At 35.9% G+C, this 27,154-nt stretch overlaps 2 protein-coding genes and 1 pseudogene across 11 annotated transcripts; 1 reads left to right on the forward strand and 2 right to left on the reverse strand.

The window, feature by feature from the left end:
• The first annotated feature begins 6,069 nt into the window (after nucleotides 1–6,069).
• Nucleotides 6,070–11,970, forward strand: LOC122014114 (annotated as a pseudogene).
• Nucleotides 11,971–12,389: 419 nt separating this feature from the next.
• LOC122017046 (UTP:RNA uridylyltransferase 1-like) lies at nucleotides 12,390–18,677 on the reverse strand. 10 transcript variants are annotated; one of them, XR_006121256.1, is made up of 7 exons: nucleotides 17,925–18,677; nucleotides 17,179–17,800; nucleotides 15,458–16,001; nucleotides 14,148–14,371; nucleotides 13,996–14,057; nucleotides 13,007–13,212; nucleotides 12,390–12,719 (listed from the first exon to the last, which is right to left on the reverse strand). XR_006121256.1 is itself a non-coding variant. In XM_042574518.1 (6 exons), exons 2-5 carry the CDS (start codon nucleotides 17,209–17,211, stop codon nucleotides 13,743–13,745), a joined length of 420 nt encoding a protein of 139 aa, XP_042430452.1. In that variant the 5' UTR covers nucleotides 17,212–17,800; nucleotides 17,925–18,159; the 3' UTR covers nucleotides 12,390–12,710; nucleotides 13,007–13,742. The 10 variants fall into 10 exon arrangements, 2 of the variants coding, with proteins under 2 accessions (XP_042430452.1, XP_042430451.1); XR_006121255.1 differs by having other exon boundaries at nucleotides 13,007–13,845; XR_006121252.1 differs by having other exon boundaries at nucleotides 13,846–14,057.
• A 1,095-nt stretch (nucleotides 18,678–19,772) lies between these two features.
• LOC122016172 (UTP:RNA uridylyltransferase 1-like) lies at nucleotides 19,773–26,318 on the reverse strand. The gene is made up of 6 exons (XM_042573398.1): nucleotides 25,032–26,318; nucleotides 22,972–23,343; nucleotides 21,688–21,911; nucleotides 21,534–21,597; nucleotides 20,436–20,632; nucleotides 19,773–20,144 (listed from the first exon to the last, which is right to left on the reverse strand). Exons 1-6 carry the CDS (start codon nucleotides 26,223–26,225, stop codon nucleotides 19,907–19,909), a joined length of 2,289 nt encoding a protein of 762 aa, XP_042429332.1. The 5' UTR covers nucleotides 26,226–26,318; the 3' UTR covers nucleotides 19,773–19,906.
• Nucleotides 26,319–27,154: the final 836 nt, after the last annotated feature.

Below are 27,154 nucleotides of genomic sequence, written 5' to 3' on the forward strand. Positions count from 1 at the left end.
ATTCAATGATTCTCATTATATAATATATTTACAATGATCTATATAAATAGTCCTAAACTCTAGACCCAATAAAATCGTAACAGATTTCTGTTATGAAAAAATGTAACAGAATTATGTTATGAAAAGTTGTAATTATATAAAAAAAAGTAACATAATTTTGTTACGAAAAATCTTAATAGATTTTTTCCCCATGATACTCAAACATTGATGTTCATTCAAATATGAGTCACCTGTCAACAGTAAACTTATGGGCCTAAATTATTTCCATGAAGAAGAGTTTGGCATCTTAGGGATGAGAGTAATAAGTGTGGAATTCCATCCATCCCTTCATATCACCATTATCATTTAATATATGAAGGACCGTAGAAATTATCGCGTGGTCGACCGAGGGTCAATTTTTTTGAAAGAATAATGTCGTAAATCCATCGGGCGCCAAGGCTTTTGAGGGGTCCATGTCAAATAAAGTTTTACGGACTTGACCTAAAAGGGACACAAAGTGAATCATTCATGAAGAATTTACAGTAGGCTCAATGCGAGAAACAACCTTCTCAAATTCTCGACCATTAGCATTAGAAGATGTGAATAATTCATCAAAATAATTGAGGAAAATATCCGCTATCTTGTTTGTCTTGGTGCACCATACTCCATTATTAAAAACAATCCATTTATGTGATTGTTTCTTTCTTTACCCCGAGAGAGAAAAAAAAACAAGAGGGTAAAACTATTTATAACGATATCATCAATTTTGTCATATGAGGAGGCTAGTTATGGACGTTAGCGCATTCGGAGGTAGCTGTAATTTTGTAGAAATTAAAATTATTTTAAAAAATTTAGTCAAAGTACTTGATGTTGCAGTTTTTTTTTTAATCAAGTCAGCTACTCTAAAGCAATTTTAACCAAAGTGGCTTAAAATAGAAAAATTTATAGGAACATGAGAAGATACGGCGGTTAGGGTGGCCCCTCGAAGTGGGTTCAAGTTCAGGAGGTCGGTTAATATGGTGGTTAAAATTAAAGAAAAGTGAATCTTCAAAGGCAGTATAGTTGATCCTCGTAGTTGAGGGGTTATCCGATCGGACTGTTGGGCCAGTCGAATATCGAATTCCTCAATATTGATAAATAGCTAAAAACGAGGCAACACTCTCCAAAGTAAAGACTTCTTTATCACTGGAAGATAATACAATTAACTGGCTCGGCCAAGTAGTACAGCCGATGGAAACTATGGTTCGATCGAATAGACTAGGCAACCGGTCCAATTGAACTTTTTGGCTAAATAGATATACCAAGCGAGGGATGAGTCCCCGACAACGCTCTATAAAGTCGACCGGCTTGCCCATGCAAGCAATTACCGATTGGGTCACAGGAGGAACTCAATTGGCTTGCCAGGTAAGCATATGATAGGTTCCTCAACCCAATGATCTCATATTCCTTTTTAGCATTTTGTGTCATAAAAGATAGACAATATTCTATATGCAAACTGTAAATTAGAAGCTTCCAGCCGGAACGCAAAGATTACGAGTCCATTTTGAGAAGGGTGTTAGAGCATCTTTATGGTCTGTCCTTTTCAAAAAATATTTTGAGATTCGTGCACAAATAAATAGTAATACTATAAAAGGGGTCTTCATCTACAGACGCAAGTATGTGATGCTACGTAATTTTACATGCTCACAACGACTGTTCATTTTACTGTTCATTCGACTCAACTCTATCACTGACTTAAGCGTCAGAGTGCCTACGTCGGGACCCCTTCTCTAGTATGGTATTTGATGTTCCCTTTGGCATACAGAATTGCTCGGAGCCACATTTTGCTAAGTCAAAGTCTTCGCACAATCAATATCTGAGCCACCTTCCCAGTGAGCCTTTTTCTCCACTTTTGAACAAGATCATTAGATTTTTTTTAATAATAATAAGAACAAATGACATCATTTTAATTTTGGCAATTTATCAAATGATGCACCTGAGATTCTGAATTAACCAAAAGACACATGCTATTTTAGTATTGACCAAAAAACACACATTTTTAAGTGCACTTTCTGTTTTACCCTTTTGACAAATCTTACTTTTTTAACCATTTTTTTCTACCATTTTTCGCTCTCTTCTCTTTTATCTTTTCTATGCATGCAACTTCCCACTTATTTTCCCTCTCCTTTCTTCTTCTTTTTTTCCCCCCTTTTTTTGCATATATGCATAATATATGAATAACATTTTATAAGGTTTAATTAATTTTCTATAACATTTTAATACATTTGGAGAAATCAAAATAAATAATGGATAACATATTTAAACTTCTTATAACCTCAGAAATTCACATGAAATAAAATGGATGCAATCAGAGATATCTATGTCTATCAGTGGATTTTGACCAAAATCTACTAATGGACCTAGAGAGCTCCAATTGCACCCATTTCAGTTCCTGTGGATTTTTGAAGTTGCAAGAAGTTCAAATATGTTATTCATTATTTATTTCAACTTCTCGAAGGTATTAAAATGTAATAAGGAAGAAACGTAAAAAATCTCCACGTTGGGCTCGATAACATATTTTGGGCCTGATATAGAAAAATATCAGACCCAACATGGACTTGATACGAATGGATGTAAATTACTTTTCCCACCCCCTCTTACACCGCACCCCTCCCCCCTCCTCTCTCTCTCCCTGTCAAATATCATTTCTATCATTTTTTTTCTTTATTTTTTTATTTTATCAATTTTATTTAATTTTTATTTAGTTTTATTTTTTAATTAATTTTATTTATTATTTTTTCCTCCATATTTATATATTTTTTAATTTTATTTAATTTTTTTAGTTAATTTTATTTATTATTTTTTAATTCTATTTAATTTAATTTATTATTTTTTTATCTAGTACCAACCCTACGGATATGGAGAGAGGTACATGTAGGTACACATGCGACCTTAGGTCATTAGTTCTTGAGAATCGACTTCTGACTATTACGTCAGAGATGTCATGCGTCCATCGTCTGTGCTACACCGTTTTTAAAATTTTAATACTTTAAAATTTATAACTAAACAATAAATAAAATATTACAAACATATAATAAAAAATAAATTATTTAAAAAGAATAAAATTGATTGGAAAAAACAAAACCAATAAAAACAAAAGAAATAAAACTTAAAAAAATGTGAATGTGAGAGAATAAGGAAAGAGTATAAAGGTAAAAAAATTACGTGGGTAGGGAGGTGAGGATATTTGAAGAGGTGGGAAAAGTAGCTCTCTGAATAGATTTATATTTTAGTCAATTTTTTTATTAAAATTTTTACATCTCGAAAGAAGCAGAAATATGCAATGAATGACATCATTGAACTCCTTGTAATTTCAAAAATCTACAGAATTTGAATAGTTGCAATCTAAAGTCTCTGGGTTGAGTTTTAATCAAAATCCATTAATTGACTTAGATATATTTGATTGGACCCAGTTTAAGTCCTATGGATTTATAAAGTTGCAAGGAATTTAACGATATCGTCTATTGTATATTTTGATTACGTTGGACCTGATATAAAAAAATATCATGTAATGTACATGCATGCATCCAAAGAGAAAGAAAAAAGAAAAAATACTACATAAATATGTAGATGTAAGAGAAGAGAGCAATTATTCTCAAGGGTTAAAATAGAAAAAGTAGTTGATTAGTAAAGATCAAAGTCTAATATAATTTTTGATTAATTTATAAATCTAAATACGTCGTTGATTAATTGTCATTTTAATTTATTATCAAATATTTCCACTCATTTACATGATATAAACTTGAAAAAGGACAAATTCTAAATGTGGAAAGACATCCTTTCCTTCCGCGTCTCCTCCGCGTCCTTCGCTCGACTCTGGGCATTTATTTATTCTCCTGATGGTAAAAGATGCGTTCCTAATATTTTTGTTAGTCTCAAGATTAATATAGAGAAGGTAAATTATAAATAATTATTAATTTTTGGAATAATGATTAATACATAAGAGAAATATTTATCTTGATTTTATCGAGATTCGAATCTCATACTTTATTATGATAATACTTCATGTGTTAACCGTTAGATCGTCTTGTAGAGACACATTTATTTATTCTCCTGCCATATGTTAATATATATTATATTTTTTAAAATCATATAATATATCTATTATATTAATACATATTTATATTTATTTTAATATTAACCCTTATTAATTACGAATCCAATGTGAATTCATTCCTCTCTTTTTTTACCCAACTTTTTTTATTTTTTTATATATTTTTTGATACAATTGAACGTGGTTAATACGTGGTATTATAACACTTATCTACGTCGATTGTAACATTATTCGAGTGTTATAACACTCTTATATTCACATTATTGTAGATTAATATGGTGATGAAGAGAGACCCATTAGAGAAGGATCAAAGTGAAAAAGGTCTAATGAGGTAGAGGATAAAGTTAAAGTGATTAAAGGCCCAAGATGGCGGAGTGGACGATGTTGGCCGATTGGACATGCCTATCGGACGTGACAATCCAAACGATCATCCTTTGAAAGCTTGAAACTAGAATTAAGAGACAAACTGTAAACTCCTCTGCCCATCGCTACCTGCTGAGTGGCTTGGTTATCCGGTCGGACAAAAGGTAGTCACTGATAGTAAAGAAGCCGAATAGAGGACAAGTTAGTGGCTCTGGTCAGTACGACCGAACTGGGTCATCCCAGCCAAGTGGGCTTTGATCAACTAATCGTAGGACTCATCTACATATCTCCTCGTACTCTTTTAGAAGTTTGTGCCGCTGCCAACAGAGCATGTCTAGCATACAAATCGTACTTTAGAATCTTCTAGTATGTCACATCAAAGATTTATGTGCTCATTTAAAGAAAAGTGTAAGAAATACTTTTTAATTTGTCTTTTCTTAGAACGCTTTAGAAAATATGCATCTACTTTGAGATGCGTGTATAGACACTATAGTTGTGGCAAAAAGGCGAAACGCTCGTCCCCAGCGCCCCCGCCGTACCCGACCCAAGATCATCATGAGAGAGGTAAATCGCAGCATCCGAGCGGACATGTAACATATGGTCCGTAAAACGCAGATCAAAGGATGGATCACTCTCCACCATTGGTGGAGAGTGGTGACCCCCACTTATTTTACACGTGGGGCCATCACTCTCCACCAATTGTGGAGAGTGGCCTTTCTTTGATCCATGTTTTGAGTACTAGAAGATCTGAGCTATAATTCTTTGACCATACAAACTATATGTGGTATGAAAATTGAAACGAAATGAATCACGTATAATAATAATAATAATAATATATTAATTAAACACATTATGCATAGCACATTATTTTGAATATTAAATAATTAAAATTACTTTAATATTAACCAAAAATATTATTATAATTTTAAAACATAGGACCAACCTATTCATAGCACACCCTATTCATAGGGTACCATTTTAGATTGTTCATAGCGTGTTAGGCAAACAAACACCCTATCTATCTTTAGGTGTCATTAGGGAGGCACCAAATACAATTAAATGCACCACCTATTACACTAGATACTTGCCAAATAAATCCGTCATATCAGATCATGAAAAACACCGGACCGGCGACAATAATACAGCGGCAAAATATATTTTGATCGAGTTTTAACTTTACAAATTAAATTAACAGATGAATTTTTTTAATAAATTATTAATCTATAAACTCTGGACTGATAGATTATCTGTTGAAAATATTTTTTAATTTATCCTGATGATCGATTAAAAATTTTCATAAGACTAACTTGGATATTCAATACCAACTTGAAAAAAAATGAAATTAGTGATAATCTCTTTCAACTTGAATCCTATAGGTCTATATACCTTATGAGAAAATAAATAGAGTTCGATCATCCTTTATTTAATTCCAACAGTGATATCATTTTTTTAAAAATCTAATTATCACAATGCTTAAACTAATAAACCGAACCTAAGCATGATTGAGACCAACTGTTACTGTTAATTAATTGCTGGGCCATGCCATGGCCGTCCTGCAAGGCTCTGCGTGCAACAGCAGCATCAAAAAGCTTCCAGATTGCTGAATTAATTATTAATGGAGGAAGGAGGCGAAGAAGGCGAGCATAGAAGGCAAGCAAGCAAGCAGTTGACTGCTGTGGATGAGGAGTCTGGCGGTTTCGATGGAAACAGAGGAGAGCAGGGTGGCGGCGCCGCCGCACTCCTGCAAGTCCAGGTTCAGGAGGGTGTGCGTGTTCTGTGGCAGCAGCCGCGGGAAGAAGGAAATCTACCAGATCGCAGCGACTCAGCTCGGTCAAGAACCGGTGCAGAGGAAGATCGACTTGGTGTATGGAGGAGGAAGCGTAGGGCTCCTAGAAATTGGCCCAAAGAAAAGAAAATAGCAATTTTGACAAAATCTTATATAATTAATTATAAGAAAAATTTTAATTCTAAAATGAAAAGCTAAAAGTCTAAATCACGTTAAAGGATATAAATAAATAATTTTAATAAATTATATCCCTCTAAAACTTATGATACTATAGTCAAAAGCATTGAAAGTTTATCAAATAATAATCGGAAGCACTAAGAGGAGTGAACATTGGTAAATATATTTGCTATATATTTGCAGTGAGGAAGTAATAAAAGGTAGTGTGATAGCGTCAAGCTGTAGATAATGACGAGTGAAATGACAATTTATCTCAATATGCTTTGTTCTATTATGAAAAATTATATTGCGCGCAATCTGAATGACACTCTGATTATCGCGATAAAGAGCGGTAGATTTCTAAAGAAAATTTTTCATATATGCAAGCAACCAACGTAGCCAAACAATCTCACGAGTGATGATAGCCATGACATGATATCATCTTCTGTAGAGGATATAAAAATAACATCTTGCTTCTTGCTCTTCCAAGAAATAAGAGAATCTTTAAGAAAAATATAGAAGTCTGTGGTCGACCTATGATTCGTAAGGTCGTCCGCCAAAACAATATCAGAGTATGCACAGAGCTCTAATGAGGAAGTAGAAGGGAATAAGAGACTCTGAAATTGAGTTCCCCGAAGACACCGAAGAATGTGAAGAACAACAGCTCAATAAACTGTGGTCGATCGGTACAGTGATAAACTAACTAATCACATGTACATCATACGTAATATCAGGACGAGTCATAGTGAGATAAGTCAAGCTTTCCACAACTGTACGGTAGAGGTTAGGATCTAACAAAGGAGAACCATCTGATAGAGAGTACCTAACATTAGTCTCAAGGGGAGTATTAACTACCCTGTTGTCAGTGAGACGTGCATGCTCAAATAAATTAGCTATGTACTTTGACTGATACAAGAGATAACCTTTAGGTGAAGAGGCGATCTCATCCTTAGAAAATATCGTAGTAAATCCAAGTCTTTCATAGCTAAACAACGAGCTAATTCAAACTTCAAAGACTCAATTTTATCAAAATCAACATCAGTAATTATCATGCTATCTACATATAAAGATAAAAGTATATGACCTCATGCGGCGTACACTTAACAAATAAAGATGAATCATGATTATTGGGACGAAAGTCAAGCGAGGTAATCACCATGGAGAACTTCGCAAACCAAGCACATTGTGCTTGTTTGAGTTCATAGAGAGCTTTGCGAAGCCTGCAAACTTCACCAAATCGATGAATACTCCAGGAGGAGGCACCATATACACTTCTTCTAGAAGATCATCATTCAAGAAAGTATTCTTGATATTCATCTGAGATATTTTCCATTAACAAATAGAGACAATGATAATTAACATACAAACAATAGTCATTTTAACAACAGGGGTAAAAGTTTCCTCATAATTCATGTCATACTCCTGAGAGTAACCTTTAGCAACAAGACGAGCATTGTAGGATCGCTAGAGAGGGGGGGGGTGAATAGCAATCATCAAAAATTATAAATTAAAATTAGTTACATAGCGGAATAAAGAATATGGAGAAAGAAAAACCAAGCACTAACATATGTAGTTTTTTACTTAATTTGGAATCTTCGACGACTCCTACTCCAAGGCCCGCACTCGTCGAGTGTTTTCGTTGGACAATCCACTAATAGTTCGAATGATTACAAAATTTAAGTACAAGAACTATAAGAAAAGATTACCGACAACAGAGAAAATAAATAGATCTTGATCGCCGGTTGTTAGAGGAGCTTTACAGCGTCGTAAAAGCTTTTTTGGAGCGCCACATAGGAATGAAAGTCATAGCTGATGATGTTCTAAAACTGTTGGTCGAAGGTCCTTATATAAACTCATTTCGGGCCCCTAGAACCCCTCCGGGTGCTCGGACCGTTGTTTACATGGCAATCTCTTGTCGAAATTTTATCCATAAAGTTTATCCACTTCCAGGTATCTGGACCCCATTCGGGTGCTTGGACAGTTGACGCAGGCTCGGCCATCGACGTACTCCAGCTCAACTTTAGGATAATTTTTCTGGTTTGGGCGCCTGGACCAGCTCCGGGCACTTGGACTGCACGGGTGCCTGCGGCTCACCTGGGCGCTCGGACTCGCTCTTTTCCGCTTTTGAATTTCTATAAAAAGGAGTTAGTTCAGGCAAATAACAATATATTTATCCTACAAAATAAAGTTAACATAACATTAATAAGATAAGAGTAATAATTATATCTTATCTTTTCGAGATCATGATCTAGTTAAGGTCTCAGTTTAGGTTTCCCAAATGGACCTAAACTGGACTGACGCCTACAGTTCCCTCAACCGGGAACGCGTCCACACTGTATCTCTCCTCTAGTTGTTTACCTCTTACTTACCAACTACAGTCACTTGACTTGTCTTTTGACCTACTAGGTCTTCCCGTCAGTTGTCAGGTCCACAGACAACTGGACTTCGACCAATTGTCAGGTCCCGCAGACCTAATCGGACTCCCGCCAGATATCGAGCCCCGCAAACCTATCTGGACTTCCCACCAGCTATCGGATCCTGCAGATCTAGCTAAATTTCAGTCTAGTGTCAGGTCCTCCAGACCCATCAACTCCTACACACTTGGCAAAGTAATTAGGCCACAAAACACTCTAATTTTAATCTCTTTATCATTAATCAAAATTCAAGTTAGATCATTAGTGCAAATTGCACCAACACTTTGTACCGTTCAATAGAACCATTAGATTTAGTTTGGATCTTATAGACCCAACAAGAACCAATGACGTGTTTCATTGGTGATAGAGGTACCAAATCCAAGTATGAGTATGATGTAGAGCAATTAATTTCCTGTCCATAGCATTTTGCCAAAGAGGATTACCAACAACTTTTTTATATGACAAAGACTCAGAAAGATGATGAACAGAGGCTACAAAAGAAGCAAAGAAGAATAATAACAAGAATAAGCAAAAATCAGGTAGTTTAGTAGACTTACGAGAATGTATAAACTGACGAATAGGATTGTCCGCAATCTGTAGAGGTGATAGAACAGTGAGCGGGAGGGGGAGGGGGAGCAGATGTCTCGAGAATACAAGATTCGATGAAGCTGTCATGTGGAAGAGTAGCCGTGGGGGAGGCTTTGTCGGTGTCTGTATTAAAGGGATCAATGTGAATAAGATCTGCATGAGTCATGTCATGTGGTAGAAGAGGTATGGAGAAGAAAGGAATATATTCAAGAAACATAACATGATGAGAGACATACACTTTTTTACTAACTGGATCAAAACAATGATACCCCTTTTGACCAACATCATAATCAAGAAAGACACAGAAAGTAAACTTAGAGGACAACTTATCACACTCAACGTGTGGTCAGAGAACAAAACAGATACAACCAAAAACACGTAAAAAGGAATAATCAGGAGAATGACCATACAGTTTTTGAAAAGGAGACAAATCTAAATTGTGAGAAGTTGGAATCATATTAATTGCATGAGTAGCAGTAAGAACTGCTTCTCCCAAAAAATACTAGGAACATCTGCAGACAATAAGTATGAACAGGTTGTCTCAACAAGATGTGTATGCTTTCTCTCTGCAATCTCATTTTGTTCAGGTGTTTCTCGACATGAGGTTTGATGTATACTATCTTCTAATGTAAGTAAATAAGAAAATAATACCTTTTGATGCAAGTAAATGAGAAAAAAAATATTAAAAGTGTACTTGCCCTCTAAATTACAACAAAAACACTTGATAATCACCAAATATTAAGTTTTGACAAAAGCTTTAAAGTCATTGAAGATGGTAAGATAATCATATATGTGTTTGATAAAATAAACTCAAGTATAGCGAGTGCAATCACATTAATAAAAGAAACATAATGTATTGATCCTCTTTTGTAGCCCACACACATACACACAAGAATGAACAAGATCAAAAGAATTAGGCGAAAAAGATAGACTTTAATTAAAAGGTAACGCGAAAAATTTTGCTAGTTTACAATCACTACAATTAGAAATATCATGACCTTTTAAAGTTTCTATACTCTAGACGAAGCTAAAAATTATAAACGAGACGCTAAAACATGACTTAGATGAGTATGCCACAAATAAAAATCAAAAGAAGAACGACTCAATTGAAAAAAATGACAAATCAACTCTAGAAGCTGCAACATCTGGTACTTGAAACTTATCCAAGACAAAGAGTTGAAACCTCTGATACTATGTAGAAATAGACACCAAAGAAAAAAAAAGTAGCCATCTTGATTTGAAAATCCAAAAAGTGATTGAAAAATAAAGAGTACAAAGCTTTATATAGTTAGTTACAAGAAAAACTTAAATCCTAAATTAAAAAGGTAAAAGACTAAATTATCTTAAATACTATAAACAAATATTTTAATAAATTATATAATCTAATAGGGCTCATGGGGCTCGTTTCCAAAGTTGTTCATGATGATGGTCACCTTGTTTTTGGGTTTAACCCCCCCCCATTCTCTTTGCTTTTGATCTCTCATGCTATGTGTCTCAGACTGCGGTTTGCAGAGTGATTCCGAGGACTTTGATGTCCAGTGAGGTACGAGTATTATTATGCAGTTAACTGCCAGTTCTTTATTTTCATTGATAGTAAACACGTATCCTGATGGAATCGGGAATGATGTATGAGCAAATAACAAGGACGACACGGGGGGAGGTAAGGGCAGTGGTGGGCATGCACCAGAAGAAGGTTGAGATGTTATAGTATTGTAATAGCTATTGTGTAGCAGCTACTTAGGTAACTGTTATAATTATTTTAAAGTGATTTTGATTAAGTAATTGGTAAAAAAATATTTTGATATAAAAATATTCAAGATTTAAGATTTTAGGATTTATGATTTATGATTTAGTTACTTAGTTAGCTTATAACTATTTTAAAGTAATTTTAATCCACTTGAAGTGATTTTGATAAAATTTAAATAATTTTGATTAAAGAGTATTTTTAATATAATAATATTTTATGTATAATAATTTTGACTAAAATAAAATAGTTAATTTTTCATGTTGTAATAAACTACCGAGTAATAAAAGATATTTTGAATATAAAACATCTTGGTATCATAAAAAAAAGATTTGTTTTTTGACAATTTACATAATTTAAGACATTTTTTTTATTTATATCCGATTTTTTATATATCATTTAGACCATGTGTATGAATTTGCTTATTGTTTTTTTTTTTTTTTGATTGGATTGAAGGTGGGTATGGAACACTGGAAGAGCTCCTGAAAGTGATCACTTGGGCTCAGCTTGGCATTCGTGATAAGCTTGTAGAAAGGGCAGGTGGGCTTGCTAAATGTGGATGGGTACTACAACTCGTTGCTCTGCTTCATCGACCAGGCTATGGACGAAGGGTTCATCGCACCGGCCGACCGTCGCATCATTGTCTTGGCGCAAACGGCTCATGAATTGCTCTACAAGCTTGAGGTAGATAGTGTGTTTCATTATGATCCAGTCGAATCAACTTATCGAAGCAGTTTAACTCTTGATCATGTCGATGCAGGATTACGAGCCAATGCCGAGCTCAGTACGAATGAGGCTAAGCGGGGAGCCTAAACCTGACATGGCCAGTGTACCCCAACTCAACTAATGTGTGTACCTGTTGAGCCACTTCCCAATTGATTCTTTACCATTGTACGCAAATTATTTTTATTTTTTTTTCTAATGTAAATATGACATAAAAGACAACCCGGTGCAAAAATACTCCCGCCATACGAAATCTTAAAGAATGATTCATTTACATAACATTATTCTACTTTTTACAAAAAATTATTTTCAGAATTCGAATATATTTATCGTTGTACTAAGACTCCCCTTCTAATGTAAAAATGACATCTCGAGGAATAATCTATGGTAAATTGTCTTATCTTACTTTACAAAAAATTATTTCCATGATCTTGAGATTACACGATAATAATTTTACGATTGTGTTAAAGCTCAACCTCTTCTACCTATAATAATTTTATATTATCTTATTTTATCACTAAGTCGACTCACCTAGGAAATAAGTTAAAAAATAGGAATCATCCATAACACAGTACAATCTATACACAAAGGAGCTGAAAGAACACTGCTTCTCAGAGAGGAATATACATATTTAGCATTCAGTGTTGAATAGCATTCACCTAGCTCCTGTCAATTTGTCTCTGCGGCGATCCTGGTTCATAAGGCTGGAAAAGGGTGACGGTGGGACTCGGCAGCTCGTTCAAACTCTTCCCTTAGGATTTTAATGCTGTACTTGTCGACTACCCGACCAAGGTCGTGCGAGATATTGAACGGGTCCTCGATGCATATTTGGTGACGGTCATTTCCAATTCGCCGCGTCCAGTCCTTTTATTGCTTCCCGGAAGTTAAAACAAAATGGATAAGTTTGAATGAAGCGAGAAGTATAAACGAAAAGGATCTCGATCCCCTAATACGAACAAATACAACGATACTGCTGAATGGAGAATCAAGAAATGAAGATGCTGTAGACAAGGAAAACTTCAAATTCGATCTGAACGATAGAAAGAAATACTAAGCTAGACATACATTTCCATACTAAGCTAGACATTTCCAGCCGAGGAGTAATTACCAAACTGCAAAAGCCTAAAGAACTCGTGTCGAGAAAATACGAATGGCATTACCTGATGATGCTCCCTGTGCGAATAGATATAACATCATTCGTATAATCATGATGATATGCCCAGTAATGGAAAAATGCCCATAGCAATCTTGCAATGCTTTCCTTGTTTCCGATGCCAAAGTCGCGGAGCATTTCCATTTGATCGAAGAAGGTGCATTTGGTATTCTCCACAGAAAGAACAATCAAAGTCGATCTTCAACCACACAACTTAACAAACATAAATATCAAGATTTCAGTGAAACAAAATTATGCGATAATTACATCCAAAAGACTTTAAGATCATGTTAACAATGATGATTTTTCTTAAATAATAAAAGATAAAATGTTTTTTTTTTGTAAGTGGTATCTTGTCCGCGGCCTTTGCTGGAGAGAGTGCTAATCTTATGAGAATTTTTTTTTGTAAATGTAGTCCAGGGCAGCATAATCTCAACTTGATAACACAATTAATTCGAATAGGTTGGCTCTTTAAGGATTTCTCCATCCGTGTCCAACTAAAGTTAGGAAAACCATATCTAGTGAATAGAGTATCGGTTGCATTAAGAATTAGCCCAAACTACTCAATCAGAAGCCAACATCAAGTAGATTAGATATTTCGTCAAACAATCTACCAACTGGTTTATTCTTTAAATATGAGGCACATCCAAAAATGCTTAGTAGTGTAAGAGCAGTTACTAGTATTCTACAAGTTCATATCGACCTGTATGCCCTGGAATCAAACAAGGAAGGTGACTAAAAAATCAAAGATATATTTTGTATTGGTGAAATTCGTGCGCGCGCGCGCAAACAAGGAAGAATTGCAGGTCATCGTAGTTACAGAAAGGGATGCACATTAGCACGTACCTGGAAATAAATCACAGTCAATTATCTTCATCCTATATTCAGCCAGTAGATGCTATAAGCTTATAATTGTGTATCAGTAGTGTAACTCACGCGTAACTCGCGCGCGCGCGCACACACACATACAAGGAAGAGAATGAAATTGCTTCATACCTGCAAACAAGGAAGAATTGCAGGTCATCGTAGTTGCAGAAAGGGATGCACATTACCACTACCTGGAAATAAATCACAGTCAATTATCTTCATCCTATATTCAGCCAGTAGATGCTATAAGCTTATAATTGTGTATCAGTAGTGTAACTCACGCGTAGCTAGAAAGTGTCCCTTGATATGTTTCATTGACACGATGAGATTTAGCCAAGTGTTTAACAATAAAAGCCAATTGTCGTAATCTTTCATCAATCTGTGCATAATCTTTCAGGAGCTTGGTGTTAACAACTGCCAAAAGGTTATTGACACAAATATCACATGAAAGACCAGTAACTGGATCCATTAACTTCACTATAGGAACCCTAGCACGAGTTAGTGCCTGCAAAATTATGTAATTTTAAGAAAATTGTTATGGCAACGGTCTATTCATATATCCTGTTTGAAAAACAATCAAATAAGCCAATATATTCGAGACAAATAAAACAACATAAGATAACAGAAGCTAAGCTATGATCTTCGAACAATAACACGATTAGTCGATGACTCCTTTGCATAACAAATCCAAATGTTTTTTTTTCATCCAAACCTACACCACCATAGTTTTAAAATCCTCCAGAGGCATATTAATTAAATTGATATTTTGAGGATAAATAGAGATCTTTAGAATACAAAAGCATTTATCTACTGTGACCACTTCTCATAGTATGAATCACTAGGTATAGATGGAAGCATGCCTTTAGATGCCATACTACACGAACTAGAGTACATATCATGCGTGGATCTCAGCACCTAAATTTAAGTAACTGAAGAATTCTGTTAACATATTTGATCTCCCCTTCTTTTCTTTTTATAATATTGTCTCCCTAAATTTTTAGTCAATGTCGCTAAACAGAATCTACCAACAATCCTTCATTCCCTCACTAGCTTCCTTGCTACAGCCTAGAGGACGTACAAGCAAGTAGCAGTACCAAAACTAGTAAAGGTGTTTATTTCTTCCTCTTTCATCAGGTGAATTGGTTGAGGCTGCAATTTGTTATTGCTTTATTTGAAAGGATGAGTTGAATCATCTATAAACATTACACGTGGGCCTGATTGAACTGGCCATTCGATTCAGGTCAATCAAGATGTGAATCTCATAATCGCAAATATAAGGGTCATAACCATCATAGAACCTCATTGACAATGCTCTCCAAAAGATGTAGTTTCAGAATATGATGTTGTGATAGATTTTTGGAAATAAATCACTGAAACTTGAGTCCAGAGAACCAGATGTATGTAGGCGTCAAGCACATCACATTATTAGATGGGAAGATGGCGTGCCTGACACAATATAGACTCACCAAGGTCTTGTTTTGGTAAAAAAATCATTAAAATGAGAAATATAATAAAAATAATAACCATTCAAGAAAACAATGTCGTCCAATGATAGAACATGCATCTATATGAGAGAATGCATGCCGGTTACCTGGACAATTTGAAAATTACCAGACTGTAGAATTTCAGCCAACTTCAACACAATATCAGATTTGTTCAAGCCTCAATCATTGATTGCAAGGCAAACATCAATGTCACTTTTTGAGACACCAAAAGTGTTGGTGCATGATCCATAAAGATGTATGAGAGAATACATGCCGGTTACCTGGACAATTTGAAAATTACCGGACTGTAGGATTTCAGCCAACTTCAACACAATATCAGATTTGTTCAAGCCTCAATCATTGATTGCAAGGCAAACATCAATGTCACTTTTTGAGACACCAAAAGTGTTGGTGCATGATCCATAAAGATGCAGCTTAGCATCTGGCCATTCTCTGTACACCAAATTCTCTAGAGACAGGAATAACTGTTTCTATTTGGCCTTGTCTTCCTCTGTCGGTACCAGACTCAAAAATTGAAATAAAACTTGGAGTCATTGAATCAATGTTGGGGCGGCATTGAATTACCCTTTTTTGAATCCTCATTCTCTGACTTGAGACATGATTTCCTCTGTACAAGTCTAACCTTACATCCTAAAATAAAAAAAATCTAAACGTGATGACAATTGAAGTACAGTCAAGATCAAAGGATAACTGCGATATGATAAACTTAGGTTGAAAGAAGCATCAAAGCTCACACACCGTATATACATTTTGTGAATCTCAATAATTTCGTGAAATACATTAAATTAATCGAATATTTACAGTCAGTACAAATAAATATTACATATCACCATCACAAGGTAACTGCGATGTAGCAATTTGTGACATAACAAATACAAGGAAAAGGCTCGATGTATGACTTAGCAACCAAAACTCTAAAATGCCAATACAAGCGGCATCAATGGAACTAGGTATATTTATATAGTAAGAATACCAAATTAGGAAACCTAAAATAGGCATATAAGTATGCAATATTCAGCTTCTAAAAACTGTCAGAGGAAATTATTAACTGTTCACTTAGTTTTCATGGATCGAACCTAAACATTCATATCATAGGACAAAACTGATGGCTCGAAATGCATAGCAATATTTTTGTAAAAAATAAAACTTCAGAACATTCGCTTATATTAATATTTATTTTGTTAAATGACGATCGAATTACATTTAACTTTTTCAAACTTAAAAAGATACTTAATTTTAAGTATTTCTATTTTATAATATAACTGTCCTTGTATACAAAAAGAACGATGTGAAATTGGATACATGATACAACATTGTAATGTAATAAGAAATTAGATTACAATAAAGTAATAACCTTATTGTGTACTTTGTGGAATTAACATGATAATTTTAAGCATCGGTATATTATGATTGCATCAGCATGTATATCTTGTTCGCATTTTATGCCTCAAGACAACTTAGGAAATGAAAATTTACTCAAACAAAAAATTGTACAGTCATAGATAGTATGCAAAACTCGAGCTTCTGTAGGTATTATAATCTGAAAGAGGTAAGAAGCATGCATTTGCCTCAACATCATCTTATCAAACCATGCAAGACCCATCTATTTTGGATGCATATGAAGGAAACCGGTGCTTAGCTTTGCAACAAAATGGTTAAAACTCATGTTCACAAGGTTAGATACTTTAGGTAATGATTGAAAAACTGTCACGGTTATTCAAAGAAGTTACTGTTTGTGATAGTATGAAAGCAATATGCAGAGTTTAAATTCATAATAAACCATGTACAAACAAATTTTATGATTTACCTTCGAACTTGAAATGCTAGTAGGCGCCACCATCTTTTTTTACTTCGGCAGACACCAATGATTCCTCTTCACCTGGAGTTTTTCTTTCAGAGTAATTGTCCTCGATCTCCAGCTTCTGCATGCTAGTTAGTTCTTCAACAGTTTCATGCTCTGAATCCTGATAAAGTTCCTCAGTATCCTTTTCTACATAATTAGGCGGAAAGCTACCGAAAGCAAGCTCTGAGAGAGTGCCTGATTCTGCTGGTTACTTCGCTCAAGGGAATGGATATAATCTTGAGAATTTCCAGATGAAATAGTTCTTCTTTGAGCATCTGCCATGAGTGGATGAGATGCATGATCGTGGATTTCTGCCATATGAGAGTGCCTCCCTGTTGCTGGTATCCTTTGCCCCATCTTCATTGTAGGCCTCTGGAGCGTCGCACCCAAGCTGTAGTTCCTATGAGAAAACCCGTATGATCTCTCTGCTTGCACTTTCCCATGGTCTCTTGTAATTGGCGGCGGTGATCGAAAACCTAGCCGGAGTCAGTCGGTGTCTTGAAAAATCGTAATTGGCGGCGGTGATAGAAAACCTAGCCGGAGTCGCAGCGCCGCAGCATTTCAAATGAATTGCTTGCTTTCAACGCTACGAATAAAATAAAAATAAAAATAAAAATAAAAATAAAATAAAAATAGAGTGCGGTGACCGGAAACCCGGCCGGAGTCGGAGCACCGACTCCGAATCCTAAACCCATTTGGTTTCGACTTACTATAAATATATGCCCCTAGCCGGAGTCCGGCCATTTATCACTCTTTCCTCTGTTTTCTTTTCTGCGCTCTGGCGATTCGGCGATTCGGTGATTCTTGTTGTTTTCTGCGCCGTTGCGATCAGCAATGGCAACCTCTCAGCAGCTGCATCCGGTCGATCTTCTTCATCCTCAGGAGCAGCAGCCGCTGGCGACTTTTCTTCGTCCTCGGGGGCAGCCGCGACCGGTCAGGGTTCGACGAGTATGGGCTTCAAATTTGGACCTTGAGTTCTCCATCATCGCCCAAGTGCTCCCTCGATTTCCCATGGTGTCTTTCGACACCGAGTTCCCGAGATGCACCCTCCTCCCGCAGAAGCCGCACTACCTTCTCTCTGCGGACGAGCGCTACGCTTTCTTGAAGGCCAACGTAGAACGGTCGAAGTTGACCCAACTCGGTCTCACCCTCTTCGACGCCGATGGCAATCTTCCCGGCGGCGTTGGAGAGGCTTTCATCTGGGAGTTCAATTTCTGCGACTTTGACGTCTGTCGAGACAAATTCGATTACAATTCGGATGGAATCGATTTCGGAATGCTATTTCTCAAGGGGATCGACCCCGGTCGCTTTGCTGCGTGCTGTCACAGTGCTGGTCTCGTACGTCATTGTCCATGCTGCTCCACCACCGCAGACTGGATCGCCTTCGGCAGCGTATATGACTTCGGATATCTTGTAAAGGCTTCATCTTTGGACCAACTACTACCCGAAACTCTAAATGAATTTTTACTGCAAGTGGCCTACTTGTTCGGTAATTTTATGGACGTTAAGAATCTGATGAGCCACTGTGATGGATTGTCCGGCGGATTAGAGAAGGTTGCCAGGACTCTAGCGATAACTCGGGAAGTTGGTGGCGCGCACGAGGCAGGGTCCGATAGCTTGTTGACCACGAGAGTCTTCTTGGAGATGAAGAGGCTGTTCTTCACAAATGAAGCTGACATGGCACCTTATGGGAATGTCATTTGGGGTTTGTGATCAATGTTGTCAGTGGGGGCATTGGTGTTTAGTCCACTTATTTGTGTTGTTGATGTATATGGATAGCAATCCGCAAACTGTATTTGGCGATTATTCAAAATATGTGTTTTTTTATTTTATTGTTGATATATGAATGGTTATAAGAAAAATATAAATTCGTTTTTTGGTTTTTTGTAAAAAAAATAAAATTTCATATTAAGCGAATAAAGAAAAAGAATTTTTACCCTGTGACGATGGGAAAAAAAAAATCATATGTGCTAAGTAGGATATAAGAGATGAACAATAAAATGATGCTTCACTTGTAAAATTACACACATAATATATTAACTTTTTAAGTACGTGAATCACTCCAAGACTCCATCTTTAACGAGTATTTTGATATAATATATTTTATGTATAGTAATTTTGATTAAAATAAAATAGTTAAGTTTTAAGTTGTAATAACTATGATTACCTATTATAAAAATACTAAAATAAAAGATATTTAAGACCTCTTTTTTATTTTTATCCTATTTTCATATATATCATTAATACAATTTGTTTGAATTTGTTTATTTTTTTTTTTTTTTCATTTTTTCTATTGAAAGAGGTATGAAACTTCCGGAAGTGATCACTTGGGCTCAGCTTGGCATCCATGACAAACATGTATAGAGGGCTCATTGATCCTTTGATTTGCTTCAGTGAATAAATAATTATAATTATAAATAATTATAATCTTACCCAATTCGGCAAAAAAATCATTTCCGTAATCTTAAGATCACACGACCTATAAATAATTATACTGTTGTGTCGAGACTCCTCTTCTACCTATAATAATTTTATTTTATCCTTTATCGCTAATCAACTCACCTAGGAAAATAAGTTACAAAAATAGGAACCATCCACAACATAGTGCAATCTATACACAAAGGAGCTGCAAGAACACTGCTTCTCAGAGAGGAATATACAAATTTAGCATTCAGTATTGATTCGCATTCACCTAGCTCCTGCCGATTTGTCTCTGCGGGGATCCTGGTTCATAAGGTTGGAAAAGGGTGACGGTGGGAGTTGGGTCGTATTGCATTATGTCGGCAGCTCGTTCAAACTCTTCCCTTAGGATTTTGATGCTGTACTTGTCGACTACCCGACCAAGGTCGTGTGAGATGTTGAACGGGTCCTCGATGCATATCAGGTGACGGTCATTTCCAATTCGCCGCGTCCAGTCCTTATCTTGCTTACTGGAAGTTAAAACAAAATGGATAAGTTTGAATGAAGCGAGAAGTATAAACGAAAAGGATCTCGATCCCCTAACACGAACATACAACGATACTGCTGAATGGAGAATCAAGAAATGAAGATGCTGTAGACAAGGAAAACTTCAAATTCGATCTGCGTTAGAAAGAACAATAGAAAGAAATACTAAGCTAGACATTCATTTCCATACTAAGCAAGACATTTCCAGCCAAGGAGTAATTACCAAACTGCAAAAGCCTAAAGAACTAGTGTCGAGAAAATACGAATGACATTACCTGATGATGCTCCCTGTGCGAATAGATATAACATCATTCGTATAATCATGATGATATGCCCAGTAATGGAAGAATGCCCATAGCAATCTTGCAATGCTTTCCTTGTTCCCGATGCCAAAGTCGCGGAGCATTTCCATTTGATCGAAGAAGGTGCATTTGGTATTCTCCACAGTGACACTGTAAGTTGTATTCATTGCCTGTTAAGACTCAAAAGGGTGCAAGTTTAGTCATCTTCAACCACATGCTAACAACAACAATCGACGTCGATCTTCAACCACACAACGTAACAAACATAAATATCAAGATTTTAGTGAAACAAAATTATGCGATAATTACATCCAAAAGACTTTAAGATCATGTTAACAATGATGATTTTTCTTAAATAATAAAAGATAACAATATGATTTTTTTTTAAGTCGTATCTTGCACGCAGCCTTTGTTGTAGAGTGCTAATCTTATGAGAAAAAAAGGTTGTTGATGTAGTCCAGGGCAGCATAATCTTAACCTGATAACACAATTAACTCGAATAGGTTGGCTCTTTAAGGATTTCTCAAACACTGTACAACTAAAGTTAGAAAAACATATCTGGTGAATAAAGTATCGGTTGTGTAAAGAATTGACCCAAACTACTCAATCAGAAGCCAACATCAAATAGATTAGATATTTCGTCACTCAATCTGATCAACTGGTTTATTCCTCAAATATGAGGCACATCCAAAAATGCTTAGTAGTGTAAGAGCAGTTTTTAGTATTCTGAAGTTCATATCAATTTGTATGCCCTGGAATCAAACAAGGAAGGTAACTAAAATACCAAAGATATATTTTGTATTGTTGAAATTCTTAGAGAATCTACAGAGGTCGACTAACTGATGGCATATTAGAAAATCAAAAGAAGATAATAGCATGGTTCACAGTGAAGGTGAAATTTCATTTTTTCTCTTTCGGTATATCATTTATTTCAAATTAAACCAGTCACTGCTCAGTAGTTATGATTTATAGGATATGAATTAACCCTTTTTGAAAGAGTATAAAAATATCTGAGGACCATATATGCTAACACACACACACACACACAAAGAGATAAAAATTGCTTCATACCTGCAAACAAGGAAGAATTGCAGGTCTTCGTAGTTGCAGAAAGTGGATGCACATTAGAACGTATCTGGAAATAAATTACAGTCAATTATCTTCATCCTATATTCAGCCAGTAGATGCTATAAGCTTATAATTGTGTATCAGTAGTGTAACTCACGCGTAGCTAGAAAGTGTCCCTTGATATGTTTCATTGACACGACGAGATTTAGCCCAGTGTTTAACAATAAAAGCCAATTGTCGTAATCTTTCATCAATCTGTGCGTAATCTTTCAGGAGCTTGGTGTTAACAACTGCCAAAAGGTTATTGACACAAATATCACATGAAAGACCAGTAACTGGATCCATCAACTTCACTATAGGAACCCTAGCACGGGTTAGTGCCTGCAAAATTATGTAATTTTAAGAAAATTGTTATGGCAATGGTCAATTCATATATCCTGTTTGAAAAACAAGCAAATAAGCCAATTCATTCGAGAAATTAAACAACATAAGATAACAGAAGCGAAGCTATGATCTTTGAACAATAACACGATTAGTTGATGACTCCTTGCATAGCAAATCCATATGTTTTTTTGACCCTAACCTACAGCATCATAGTTTTAAAATCCTCCAGAGGCATATTAATTAAATTGATATTTTGAGGATAAATAGAGATCTTTAGAATACAAAAACATATATCTACTGTGACCACTTCTCATAGGATGAATCACTAGGTATAGATGGAAGCATGCCTTTAGATGCCATACTACACGAACTAGAGTACATATCATGCATGGATCTCAGCACCTAAATTTAAGTAACTGAAGAATTCTGTTAACATATTTGAACTCCCCTTCTTTTCTTTTTATAATATTGTCTCCCTAAATTTTTAGTCAATGTCGCTGAACAGAATCTACCAACAATCCTTCATTCCCTCACTAGCTTCCTTGCCACAGCCAATAGGACGTACAAGCAAGTAGCAGTACCAAAACTAGTAAAGGTGTTTCTTTCTTCCTCTTTCATCAGGTGAATTGGTTGATGCTACAATTTGTTATTGCTTTATTTGAAAGGACGAGTTGAATCATCTATAAACATTCTACTTAGGCCTGATGGAACTGTGCCATTCGATTCAGGTCAATCAGGATGTGAATCTCATAATCACAAATATAAGGGTTATAACCATCATAGGACCTCATTGACAATGCTCTCCAAAAGATGCAGTTTCAGAATATGATGTTGTGATAGTTTTTTGAAAATAAATCACTGAAACTTGAGTACGGAGAACCAGATGTATGTAGGCGTCAAACACATCACATTATTAGATGGGAAGATGGCGTGGCAACACAATATAGACTCACTGAGGTCTTGCTATGGCAAAAAAATCATTAACATGAGAAATATAATAAAAATAAATAACCATTCAAGGAAACAATGTCGTCGGATGAGAGTACATGCAGGTTACCTGGACATTTTGAAAATTACTGGACTCTAGAATTTCAGCCAACTTCAACACAATATCAGATTTGTTCAAGCCCCAATCATTGATTGCAAGGCAAACATCAATGTCACTTTTTGAGACACCAAAAGTGTTGGCACATGATCCATAAAGATGCAGCTTAGCATCTGGCCATTCTTTGTACACCAAATTCTCTAGAGACAAGAATAACTGTTTCTGTTTGGCCTTTTCTTCCTCTGTCGGTACCAGAGACTCAAAAATTGAAAGAAAACTTGGAGTCATTGAATCAATGTTGGGGCGACATTGAATTGCCCTTTTTTGAATCCTCATTCTCTGACTTGAGAAATGATTTCCTCTGTACAAGTCTAACCTTACATCCTGAAATATAAAAAAAAAAATCTAAAATGTGACGACAATTGAAGTACAGCCAAGATCAAAGGATAAATGCAATATGCTAAACTTAGGTTGAGAGAAGCATCAAAGCTCACACACTGTATATGCATTTTGTGAATCTCAATAATTTTGTGAAATACATTAAGTTAATTGAATACTTTAAGTCAGTACAAATAAATGATACATATCACCATCACAAGGTAACTGTGATGCAGCAATTTGGGACATAACAAATACAAGGAAAAGGCTCAATGTATGACTTAGCAACCAAAACTCTAAAATGCCAATACAAGCGGCATCAATGGAACTAGGTATATTTATATAGTAAGAATACCAAATTAGGAAACCTAAAATAGGCGTATAAGTATGCACTATTTGGCTTCTAAAAACGGTAAAAGGAAAATATTAAAATTCATATATTAACTATTCACTTAGTTTTCATGGATTGAACCTAAACATTCATAATCATAGGACAAAAACTGATGGCTCAAAATGCATAGCAATATTTTTTTAAAAAATAATACTTCAGAACATTAGCTTATGTTAATATTTATTTTATTGAATGGAGATCAAATTACATTTAACTGTTTCAAACTTAAAAAGATACTTAATTTTAAGTATTTCTATTTTATAATATAACTGTCCTCGAATACAAAATAATGATGTGAAATTTGATACATGATACAACACTGTAATGTAATAAGAAACTAGATTACAATAAAGCAATATCCTAATTGTGTACTTTGTGGAATCAACATGGTAATTTTAAGCATCAGTATATTATGATTGCATCATCCCATCTATGAGCTCCTCGCCATTCCTCAGTAGGATTTCAAACCTGACACGCTTAGTAACAAATGTACACCATCATACGACAATGTAATGTAATAAGAAACTAGATTACAATAAAGCAATATCCTAATTGTGTACTTTGTGGAATCAACATGGTAATATTAAGCATCAGTATATTATGATTGCATCGCCCCATTTATGAGCTCTTCGCCGTTCCTCAGTAGGATTTCAAACCTGACAGCCTTAGTAACAAATGCACACCATGACTAAGTTAGATAAATAAAAAGAAAATTCCTTTCTTGAAGGCGATACCTGTATATCTTGTTTGCATTTAAAGCCTCTAGACAACTTAGGAAATGAAAAATTGCTCAAATAAAAAATTGTACAGAATCATAGATGGTATGCAAAACTCGATCTTCTGTTGGTGTTATAATCTGAAAGAGGTAAGAAATATGCATTTGCCTCAACATCATCTTATCAAACCATGCATTTTGGATCAGCTATATAGATTTTATCCCTCCAATGAATCCTATACAAAGCTATCGCTAAGAATACTATAATCAATTAGGTGTCATCTTAGCCCACTCATTGCATACGAAGAAAACCGAAGCATGGTTAAAACTCATGTTCACAGGGTTAGATACTTTAGGTAATGATTGAAAAATATTTAAAGGACATGTAGCATTAGAAGATTAAAGATTTGAACTAACAATGAAGGAATGAGTAGAGGTTAATTGTCACAAGATATTCTACAGACATAATTAGATGCTATGAGAAACTGTCACAGTTAGTTAAAGAAGTTACTGTCTGTGATAGTATGAAAGCAATATGCAGAGTTTAAATTCATAATAAACCATGTACAAACAATTATTATGATTTACCTTCGAACTTGAAATGCTAGTAGGTGCCACCATCTTTTTTACTTCAGCAGACACCGATGATCCCTCTTCACCTGGAGTTTTTCTTTCAGAGTAATTGTCCTCGATCTCCAGCTTTTGCATGCTAGTTAGTTCTTCAATAGTTTCATGCTCTGAATCCTGATCAAGTTCCTCAATATCCTTTTCTACATAATTAGGTGGAAAGCTACCAAAAGTAAGCTCAGAGAGTGCCTGATTCTGCTGCTTACTTCGCTCAAGGGAATGCATATAATCTTGAGAATTTCCAGATGATATAGTTCTCCTTTGAGCATCTGCTATGAGTGGATGAGATGCGTGATCGTGGATTTCTGCCATATGAGCGTCAAAATGCTTGCCTCCCTGTTGCTGGTATGCCTGGTCCGTCTGCCTCCTTTGCCCTATCTTCATTGTAGGCCTCTGGAGCGTCGTACCCAAGCTGTAGTTCCTATGAGAAAACCCGTTTGATCTCTCTGCTTGCACATTCCCATGGTCTCTTGTCGCCCTGTCATCAATAACACTCCGGTTGGCAGATCCAGTACCGAGGTCAGTGGCGCCTCTGTCTTGTAACCTCTGGAACCCCGGTGGCGCACGCACGGAACTGCTACCATTTGGGCCCTGAAGAGCCGATTTCCGCCTGGCTGCCTCCGTATGATCGGCAAAAATCGTATCACTCAGAAACTGACCATGATTTTGAGTAAAATCGTTTCTTTGAAGAGAACCAACAAGAGGCTGGACGCCTCCCGAAGAAAAACCTAATCTCTGTTGATCGAAAGGAAAGAACTGGCGGTTCCCGGAGCCCGCAGCAGCCCTAACATCCCCACCGCGCGGGCGAAGGAACCCCGGAGGAAAATTACCTGGAGGCAACAATAAAGCAGGGGTAGGGGAGAAAGGGAACTCGGATAGGTAGCCCGTCGGAGGAGGGCGAAGGGTCTCGTGGGGGTGGAACAGGTGGCTAGGCCCTACGACTGCGACGGCGGGGTCGAAGTGTTGCTGGGGGGTAGAGGCGGATGCTCGAGCGGGTTGAGGCGTCTTCTGGAGGAGATGGAGGAGGAAGGCACCATCCAAAAGGGACGGGGCCGCAGCAGAGGTGGCAGGGTTACCTTGAGACCCAGTGGCCTTGTCGACGGAAGAGGAGGATGAGGAGGATGATAAGGCAGCGCCGTCGCGGCCGTCGGCCATCCGCCTTCCGCGCTCGGTCGGCGGCGGGAGAAGTAAGGCTTGGAGAGAGGAGAATAGATCTCGAATCCGGGTATAGATCACGCTTTCTTTTTTTAATTTAAAGGAAAAATAAAAATAACTCGCTTTATTGCTTTTTCAAGGCGATTTATTATTATTATTTTTCCTTTTTACTTAAATATTTTATTGATTTATTTTGTAATTTTTAATTCGGTGTAAACTGGAAAAAAAATAAATGGATATTTTCAAAAAGAAAACACATAATTTTGTTTTTTAAAAAAATCAATCAATATAAAAATTGATAATATGATTTTTATTATGCTAAAATTTATTTATTTGTAAACTAAGTACTAAAAAAAGAATATTGTCTGGGTCTTTATTAAAATCTTAATATTAAGTGCATATCATTATCATTGAAATGTTAAGTAATTTATTGATAAAACATCAAAGATTAATGTTGATTGAAAGCTAAACTTCATGATAATAATCTCACCTAGATAGGAAGGTTTGACAATTGCAACCTCGGGCCTACTCGAATATTTGTAATTTGATCTAATGTTTAGTTTGTTGACCTTAGTTTAGATGTTAGTTTACTTGTGTTTATCACCTTGCCATATTATTTCAACCACGAAATGACTTCTCGAAGGGAAAAAAAAATTATGAAAGACAATGTATCTCACATTAGATAGGCTTTGTATGATTAAAATTCTAGTAATTTATCTTCATTCTATATTGCATAGGGATAGTCCTAAAGAGCCTGATATGAATTATCATCTTTTACTATACTTTATGCCCTTTCATGATCAAGGAATCTTCTAGAAAAATTTTGATCGCTAAAATATTCCTCAAGGAGAGAGGAAAGATAGAAAATTTAAATTTCAAAGAAATACAAAAACAAAAGTAGTGTATTTGTCTATTATATTTGGGAGAAG

Source organism: Zingiber officinale, chromosome 8B, assembly GCF_018446385.1.
Source record: "Zingiber officinale cultivar Zhangliang chromosome 8B, Zo_v1.1, whole genome shotgun sequence".
Lineage (NCBI taxonomy): Eukaryota > Viridiplantae > Streptophyta > Magnoliopsida > Zingiberales > Zingiberaceae > Zingiber > Zingiber officinale.